This window comes from Oxyura jamaicensis, chromosome 1 (genome assembly GCF_011077185.1).
Source record: "Oxyura jamaicensis isolate SHBP4307 breed ruddy duck chromosome 1, BPBGC_Ojam_1.0, whole genome shotgun sequence".
In the NCBI taxonomy this organism is placed as follows: Eukaryota; Metazoa; Chordata; class Aves; order Anseriformes; family Anatidae; genus Oxyura; species Oxyura jamaicensis.
In genome coordinates, this window is record NC_048893.1 from 80,969,975 (window position 1) to 80,979,501 (window position 9,527).

At 48.0% G+C, this 9,527-nt stretch overlaps 1 protein-coding gene across 1 annotated transcript in view; it reads right to left on the bottom strand.

The window, feature by feature from the left end:
• Positions 1-5,144: 5,144 nt before the first annotated feature.
• The window catches only part of CD4 (CD4 molecule), an 11,370-nt gene continuing 6,987 nt past the window's right edge, over positions 5,145-9,527 (bottom strand). The window contains exons 4-11 of the mRNA XM_035313929.1: positions 8,932-9,093; positions 8,703-8,846; positions 8,195-8,470; positions 7,411-7,770; positions 7,053-7,295; positions 6,844-6,962; positions 6,529-6,596; positions 5,145-5,501 (exon numbers count right to left, since the gene is read on the bottom strand). Coding sequence (XP_035169820.1) covers positions 5,486-5,501; positions 6,529-6,596; positions 6,844-6,962; positions 7,053-7,295; positions 7,411-7,770; positions 8,195-8,470; positions 8,703-8,846; positions 8,932-9,093 — 1,388 coding nt within the window. The 3' untranslated portion in view covers positions 5,145-5,485. The remainder of the gene's footprint in view (positions 5,502-6,528; positions 6,597-6,843; positions 6,963-7,052; positions 7,296-7,410; positions 7,771-8,194; positions 8,471-8,702; positions 8,847-8,931; positions 9,094-9,527) is intronic.

Here is a 9,527-nt window from a genome sequence, read left to right on the forward strand (position 1 = left end):
CCGCCGCAGCGGACGCCGCAGGCAGCCGCCCCGGCCCCTCGCTCCGGCCATCCGTCCGCCGGGCGGGGCGACGGCGGGGGGCGAGGGGCGGGAGCGCCGCCGGGCCGAGCAGCCAGGGGGCGGGCCGGCACGGACGGGAGGGAGCCGCCGCACCGCCCCCGGGACCGGCCGCGGCCTCGTCAGGCCCCGCAGGAGGAGGGCGACCCTGAGGCAGCCGGGCCGCGGGGGATGCGGGCAGGGGGGTGAGGACGCCACGGGGAAGCAGGGGGGTTGGCGGGTCTGCGAGGGCCGCCCGGGGAGCGTGGAGGGCACGAGGCATGGCGGTGTGCTCCTCTGTCAGCAGCCGGCAGCGTGGTCCCACCAGCGGGGAGTGGGGAGGAGGAGGAGGAAATAGTGCTCGGAGGAATGAGTTGGCCGTGTCAGAAGGGTGCAGCCCCCCCTCCAGCTGTTGCCACCCCAGAGAGTGTGATCCACACTAGAAAGCCTTCACAAGACCACGGGCATCTCAGTTTCCTCAGTTGTCTTTCTTCTGAAGTGAAGGCGCCAGCACCTTCCCTCCCCTTGTTCCTTTTGCAAACAGGTGTCTCCCAAAATCTCTGCATCACTGTCCTCCATCCGATCTGGGTTGGGACAGGTGCCCATGTTTCTGGACACTTAGAGTATGCTTCAGTTTGGTTCAGGAGCACCAGAACAGTTCAGGCAGAAGGAACCTGCAAGATGTGTGATAAGGGTGCTCTGAGGAGTAACGAGAGCTCAGCTTTCCTTTGGGCTGGGGATATTGTGATATTGTGTCCCCAGACATTTTCAGTGTGGCCACTAATCCTCAGCATTGTTTGTTTTCCTCTACGGATCTGCTCATCTGTTGGCTAATGTTGACATAGCCCTATGGATTCATGGTCTGCTCAGCTTTATCGCCCTGTCAGATTCCATACACCACTGTAGATATTGTCTGCATTGATCCCAAGAGCCTCGGATACCAAAGGATTTCATCTGAGGTTTGAACGGTCAGTAGAAGAAGAGACTCTTGAGCAAGAAAGCTGGAAGTCCTTCTGGTTCTCAGGCCCAGGGGCAGCAGCAAAGGCAGTTCCAGAAGTGCTCTCCAATAACACCTGCATTAGCCATTGTGACTGCTCTTCTGCATGAAGGAACAGCCCAGGTGGAACAGCCCCGTGGTTGTTCATCTCAGCAGTTGATCAAGCAGCAGAAGAAGCCAGAGACATGTGGGAAGGGACAACCACGGCCCTCTTCAACCACTTATTCTCAGCTCCTTTCATTTGCAGGAGGTTTATGCCTTGAAGTGAGAAGGTCTATATCCATAAATGTAAACACTCGTGCAGCTCCAGTAATGTCATTTATATGAATTATTTAATGTGATAGCTTCCACATTACCGTCATGATTCAGAAGTTGGAGTCTCTGTAGTGTGAGTTGTAAGCCTGCCTATGTGGGTGAATAAATCCTCTTGTTGTCTCTGGGGAACTGCAAGCCAAGCTCCTGGCACTTTCTGCGCTGCCTTCCTGCCTCAGCTCCCTGCAGGTGGTGGCATCCCGTAGCCCTTTGCATGGCTTGGGCTACACCTGCCCAGAGAGAAGGTGAGCAGAGCTGGGTGGGGACAGGTCCTCCTATCTCAAGGGGGCTTCTGGTGATTGAAAATGTGTCTGGGTTCTTAGCTTGCATGGAAACACAAAACTGAAGATTTACTGTGAAGTGGTATGAACCCTGTGGCAAGGAGAGCTTTTAGCCTAGGGCTGTCATACTCCGAAGCAGATGCTAGTCCATTTGTCCATCTCATCTGAATGGATTTCTCTATGGTTTAATCTGTGTAAATACGCAAGTTGTGATGAAAATAGGTTTTATTTGGGGCTTTGACCACCTCTGAATTAGAGATAGAAATGCTAGAAGTGAACCCCCCAGACTCTTCTCCTAGAAGGACTTACAAGCACAGGGACTGGAGTGCTTTTTAATGCCTACAGAGTCAGGCTGGACTCCGGCCAGTGATCTGCTGTCCAAAGGCTCAGTGCCCTACCAGAATATCCTAATGCATCCAGGCCCAAAGAAACACTGCTGTTACAACGCCAAATTGTAAAATTGTTTTCTGGAAAAGTTCACTGCATATAGATCAGTTCTTTCTGGACAGCAGCTCTGAAGAGCGAGGAAAATGCTCTACGCAGTGGTTGCCTTTTATGCCTAAAGGACCAGATCTCATTAACAAGAGACAAGCACCAACATCATAAAAGCAAAAGCATTAACAGAAGCATTAATGGAATAACCAAATCCACTTCTAATGGCAGGGCTTTGATGGTCTGCAGCTCTTACTTGGAGCCTTGCTAGTGACCATGGGAAGTTGCACGTGTTTCTTACAGATCGTGGATTCAGTTAAATCCAGGCTGAGAGCCCCAAAGCGAACTCTAAGGTTCACACAGCCACTTGTGAGGCGATACCGGTATGCTTGCTAGCAGGTTTCCTGGCATCCTTTCGGGCTCTCTGAGCAGGGTGTGGTTAATGGCTAACAGTAAGCCAGCCAAGCAGATACATTAGCATATTTGACCAGAAGAGACAGCAACTGCAATGTGGATTCATCATATCCAAACCTTAGATTCTATTTCTAGCGCTGTATAAAAAGATTTAGTGAGATTTCTCGGTTAATTCATCTGCAGAATGGGCAAGTGCTAATAGCTCATCTTGGGAGACAGAAGACCTTGTCTAATGCTGGTCATGAGCTACACAGAAATATTAAGGGCTTGCCACATTAAAAAAAAAGGGGGGGGGGATTCAAACTTGTGAATGCTTGTTTTCAGCTGGATGCTTTTCCGCAGGCAGGTGGGCACATTCTAAAAGATTTTTTCCTCTGTCATTCATAAATATTTGTATTTGGTATTTTCCTTGAGAAAAGGAAGTACCAGGATAGGCTTGTCAGGCACATGGTGGTTATAAAGCCGCATGCTCTTTGGCAGAGGTGTGTATATCCTCCTGTTTCCCCTACTCCCTACCTGCCTGATGTCATGCTTTCTATGTTCTTGCCTTCTCTATTTTACTGACCCCTTTTTTTTCATCCCTTCTGTGCTTCTGGCCTGAGGCAGTGAGTTCCTGTCTGTAAAGGATGTAAAGATGTCATTTTGGAATGTAGTTGTGCTACTTTCTAAAATCCCCAAACACTACACAGAGAGGATGACTAGGAGTTCCTGAACTGTTAATCTGGGAACCTGTAATGTCAGGAGGGAGCCAAAATGATTTATTTGCTTTGGATTTGTAACACAGAATTACCACATTAATTTTGCTACCTATTCTCCCAGCTTGTCTAAGTATGTCTGAGTTATCTCAACGTCAAGAAAACACTTTTTTTTCTAAAAAAAAAAAAAAAAAAGTTCAAAAATAGGCTGGGATTTCAGCAGTGAGATAAAGTGAAATGAAAAGAGGGTTCAGCGCACAGCGTCCTCCCTTCTAGACCTTGGGGACACGGAAAGAAACACATGGGGTCATTTGGCTCTGAATGCTGAGGGATGGGAGCGCTGTGCTGCGGAGCCCGCAGGGAGCACGAGGCAGTGGGGCCTCACACTGCAGTCAAGGGGCAGAAATAAACTGGGAGGCAGGACGGGCTTGGGGAGGCAGGGGAGACAGTTATAGAAGAAAAAGGGTCTGGAAAACAGGGGTTGATGGTTTTGGTTGAGGGGAATATTCCAAGCACTGTGGCGTAATTTTTATATTGAGCACCACTGACACCGTGCTCATTTCCCTTCTTACAGCTCTCAGAACTGACCACCCCTTAAACCCCGATCCTGTCTTGTTGAGCAGACTGATGGGCATCAGCTGGCACCCGAGGCAAGCTGGCAGTTCAGGGTGTGCAGGGTGTGGACTGAGGCTTTTCCAAAACCAGACACGGTAACAGGCTTCCTGGTGAGGTGGTTGCCCCATGCCTGTCCGCGTTCAGGAGGCATTTGGATAATGCCCTTAACAATGATTCAATTTTTCTTAGCCCTGACGTGGTCAGGCAGTTGGACTCGATGATCTTTGTAGGTCCCTTCCAACTGAACTTATTATTCTTTTCTAAAATCAATGTAGTTTCGTATGCACAAACTATGGGAGGGAAAAAGACATGGGTGTGCCTTCATCGCTCCGTGTCGCGTGCAGACAGCGGTGGGGGAACCAGCAGCGCACTGGTGGTGGCTGCCCAGGGGCTGGCCCACACCTGCTGCCACAGCTGTGTCCCCTCTCCAGGGGCAGCAGTGCTTGTGGCAGGTTTCAGACAGGGAGGGTGACTGGTAGACTTCCCCCAGCTCACAGGTGGTGTCTCTGCCGTTGTAGCCACCTGTGCTTTTTTTCAACTGTGCCATGCTGATACGACGGCGACAGAGGGACCCCCTCCTCTAGCACCAGCAATCTCGCAGGGGGTTGTGTGTGGGGACAGCATTGTGTCTCTTTCTGCCTCTCCCCAGCAAGCCCAGCGCAAATTAGCAAACCTGGAGTACATCTGTGACAGCTGTAGGACCTTAAGGCCTCTGTGACCCATCTCTAGAAAAAAGGAGAATAACTTTATGCAAACACGAGACTTCTGGGTACCTATTTTAACAGCATTTTTATTTCTTCTGCTTCCATTGTAAATTTCCTGGGCTTTCCACTCCCTCTTCCCATTTCTTTGAGGCAACAGAGAGAGGTTTCAGGGAGGGCTTTCCCAAAAGCATCTGCTGGCTTACGCAGTCCAAGTATCCTTTGTTCCACAAAATTCTTTGTCACCTCTTTCCCAAACTTACTTCCTAGACCAACATTCACAGCTTCCTAAAGCTCTGTTTTCCAGAAGTTGTTGGTATCCTGAACTGCCTTCCTGAATTACCCTGGTGTTTGTGACGTTTTCATTTGTGCACAGGTTTGTTGTGGGTAGGGTAAAGGCTGCAAGCTGGGGGTGAGGCTAGGCGGTGCAGTGAGGCCGGGATTGCTGGGGAACGTCAAATAGGTTTCGGGGAGTTAGGGAAGCTTGGGGGTGGACAGGGAGGCAGGAGACTGAGAATCAAGATTCTGCATCCTGGGGGGGAAAGGGAGAAATGCAGATTTGAGCCAGAAGACTGTCCCTCAGAAAATGAATAAATAAATAAATAATCAGTCCAGCTTGAAAACAAAAACAAAGGCAAAACCAAAACCAAAACCAAACCAACAATCCTGAAGTGATTTATTGTAACTCAAGTGGATAAAAGAAGCATATAAAGTCAGTTCCACAAGATGAACAAATTAAGTGCATGAGCAAAATACAAGCACATGTATATATATACCCTTCTATTCCGTGTCCCTCCTTATCGAGCTCAGTCTTGACCCTTAATGGTTTCTTGTCTTGTGCATTGGCTCCTCATCAGACGACTTCCCCCCTTGGCATTATATGGGGAGAATAATGAAGGCATAAAGAATGATATCAAAACGAGAGAAAGGGAGGTGGATTCACAGAGTACTGTGGGCTGGCAGGTGTTTAGAGACAGTCAGAGACGTCGTCAGCCTGCAGTACTACTTATTCATCCGGCTGCAAGAGAAAAGCATTGCATGAGTACCAATGTTGCAGAGGTGATACCCTGAAGCCAGCCAGCCCCCATGTCTTCGCCCAGTGTAGAGAGGTGAATTCTTCCACACGTTATGCTAACCAACTTTTCATCACATACACATCCTAACTATGAAGTAGTATTTGCCAGTTATTCGTTCTCACTGAATTCTCAGTGACAGGGAAAAAAACATAGGTGAAACAATGACAGTTTTCCACTGTCACCAGTTAAAGTCGAGCAGAAGTCAAGGTCTGTATATTTCCATCTCTTGAACTGGTTCATGCAATTATTTAGACTGTCCTTAGCTCTCCACTTTCAGTGACAGGGAAGCTGCCAATGTTTCTTCACGGCTGCTTCTGAGACCTGATATCATGCAAGTTAAAGACCTGCAAAAGGGCAAACCTCTGCTGAGAAATCCTTGCCCCCATGAAAAGGGCTAGGACATGGTGATGTATTTCATCCCACCCAAATGTTATTTGGGAGAGGGAATGGCTCACAGTGTTCTGTGAATTTCTCTTCTCTTTCCTTGTTCCCAGGAGGTTATTGGTGATTTTCACAGATTGCAGTTCAGCACTGTGATAGCAGAACTGGAGTCATACTATGGGCATAATGGATTTTTAAATTTTGGTTTTTGTCCGTGTGGTTGGTTGTGTGTCTTTCACTTTGATATTTACAACCTTGATATCCATGTCCCAGATCCACTCTGAATGCTATCAGAGGATTCTAGACGTCCTGCTTGGGTTTGGCCAACATGTCTCAACATCAAAGTCATTCAAGTGGAACTTCTGCTCAAAAGCTTGCCAGCACAATACTGCCATGGGCTTGGGACGTAACAGGAAATTCATTAAATAGAGCTCATAACTCATAAACATAACATGAGAAACAGCTGAGAATACTGAAATGCAGCTGTAGTGTAGGCACCAAGCAGGCTTATGTTCTATTGCTCCCCACTTGACTACCCATCTCCCCTCTCTTGAAACCAGTCTGCCCATTCCAGCTGCCCTCACTTACTGTTGACATTGGCATGTCTTCTTTTCCAGCAAGTATTGTCTGGCTCGTGCCATCCTTTTTGCCCGTTGCTGCCAGGAGAGAAGGAATAAATAACGATTGGATGTTTTCATGCTTAAATTGTTTTCCACTGAAGTGGTATTAAAGTACTTTCTGACATTGCCACTGTCTGCGGACTGGCCATCCCTAACCATTTGCTTTCAGTGTAAGGATTGACCTTTTATCTATTCTGCCCCATCTCCAGAGAGAAAATCAGATTCCTCCTATGGTCTGGGGAGATTGTCCTCTCTTTATCCTTCAGGGGACCAGGGCACTCACCCTTCTCCGCTGCCAGCTCATACCAGCCATCATGCCCAGGCATACAAGGACAAACATCAACACACCAGCTCCAGTAATCACTCCAATTATTGTATAGCTAAACCGAACAGGAGCTTCTTCTGTGGAGGGAGAAAAGTCATCAGAGACAGATAGAAAGAGAACTTTAAGGCTTTTGTGTGTAGGTGGGGATATGATGCTGATTTCCATACCCACGGTGTAATTAAGGCTGAGTTTCATGTTATTGTCTTCCATCAGGTGACAATTCCACATCCCTGCAGCAGTGACCTTCACCTCCACCTCTGTTTCACTCTGTTTCGACTTCTTGATGTCCATCTGAGTCCCATTAACACGTTCCCAGAGTAAGTGGACATTAGATGGGACGGGACTGGACACCTGGCAGAGCAGTGTCATCTCAGCCCCTTTAGGGAGTGGCCCAGGAGGGTTAGCAGACACTGGAAAGACAAGAAAATGATGAGTGAGAGGATGGGAAGGTTGGTCCATGCATACTCTTGTGGCTTCCAGTTTTTTTCAGCTCCTCATCTCCTAATCCACTTCTGTTTCTCTCACCTTGCATCACCACCAGCTCTGTCTTGCTTTGTATGTATCTTCTGTTGTACAGCAGCTGGCACTTGTACTCTCCAGAGTGCCTCAGCTTGATTTTGGGGAGCTTCACTTTTACGGTACTGTCACGTTTCATTTCAGGTATATCAAACAAAACCTGGCTACTTTTTTTAGTGTCACGCAGCTCTCCATCTGCTGTGGCGTTGAAATCAAGTAGCTCGTGAGTGATTGCATTTCCCTGTTTCCAATTCAGTTGTCCTGTGAAAAATTCTTTCCACCCTATCTTCTGGAAGTTCAGATGCCATGACAAGGTCATGGTGCTGTCAACAGCTGCATACATTCTTTCCAAGTGTGTATTCTCAAATCCTGAATGCAGAAGAGACAGGAATACAGAGGCAAGGAAACACATGGCTGTCCTTCCCCATGCGCACCCTTGGCCTGGAGAGATGCACGCTGTTCTCAGCTGAAAGAGGACTCGGAGAAAAGCCACAAGATATCCCAGGGAGGGTAAGCAGTTAGTGTCTGAGAACAGGTTTAAAGAGCCAAAGCTGAGAACAGATCCCAAGCAGTGGGTGATCTTTTAGGGCAAGGCTGGAGAGGGAAGTGGAAGGAAGTGGGGGACAGAGCTCAGGCAGCAGAGCAATCCTCCAGCTGCAGTGCTGGAGGCCCAGGGACATTGTCCCTTGAACGCCATTGCTTGGGATGCTGGAAAATGGTATCTTGGCTCAGGAACTGGCAGGAGCACTGTTTCCAGAGCCTGCATGTAGGCTGCGTTTTTGTTGTCACGTACCTAATACCTTCACATTAAAGGAGATGTTCTGACTAATCGATGGAGAGTCTGAATGGATGTGACACATCCAGGTCCCGCTGTCCGTAGTCTTCAGTTGCTTTAGCTTCAGTACGTATTTTCGAGGGGCCTCATTTTGCAAGATGTCTGGTGTCACTATGCTGTTGTGACTGTTAAACAATGTGATGCTAAAACGGGGTTGAGAATTGTGTGCGTTGTGCATTAAAGTCAGCTCGAGGTCATCATCTGGCAGGAAGTGCCCGTTTGAAGAGATCGTCACTGTAAAGAGAAAAGGCCTAGGCAGTGAATCAACTCCTCCTCCTGCGGGTGAAGGAAAGGTGTCAGAGAGCATAGAGACTTCGTGACCTGGTGATGGAGGGGAAATGAGCTCTGATAGCCCAGACCAGAAGATGTGCATCTGGATAAAGAATGCCAGCAGAGATGTTTCTCGGGGCTTTGTGGTCTCGTCCCCCCTCACCTCCTTATGGATACAGTCCCTCCAGTCACTCACATTTAACGACATGTAGTGAGATGCTGTTACTGTCAGAGCCACCTTCACAGATGTAGGTGCCGGCATCAGAGATCCTCAAGTTTGACACCTTCAGATGTTTACTGTTCTGGTTTATTTCAGATCGATCTGACATTGGAGCTCTGCCTTTTGGAAAAATAAGCTTGTTTAGGAGGGAAGAGATTTCTTAGCCACATACTGGGGAGAATGGGTCTTGAACTGGAAGACTTACCTTTAAATATCTTCCCTGTTGAGAGCTGTATAATAGTAGTAGAAGATACTGCACCATACTTGTACTTCCAGGTCACATCTTTGTCTTGCCTTTTACAGTTCAGGATCACCTCCTTTCCCTCAACCCCAATCTGTTGTTGATGAGCCATAATATGGGTCAGACCTGAAAGTCAATATGCCCCAGAAATTAGCATACATTAACTTTCTGAAGGATGGTTCAGTGAATACTTCCCATTGCTCCAGGAAGATGCAGATTTCTCTCCTCCCTTTTCCAGATACTGAGAAGATTATCCTCAGTTTCTGATATTTTCCTCTCTTTATCTCATCAACCAAACCCTTTCCTTTTCAGCTCCATAGCTTCCCTCCTCTCCACTTCAAGGTCTTTATCTGACTAACTGCTATTCTGTTTTACATGTTAGAAACAGGGAAAATGCCAGTGGTTATGGTGGATTCACCAACACTCACAATTCTGAGACATCAACAGTTTTCCTGAAACAATTGTTTCCCTCTGGACAAGATTAAGTTGTCATGCTGGCAGCCAAAGCAGGGCTGCGTGTGCCACCTCTCCTTCACTGCCTAGTCAAGATGAGGCAGCGC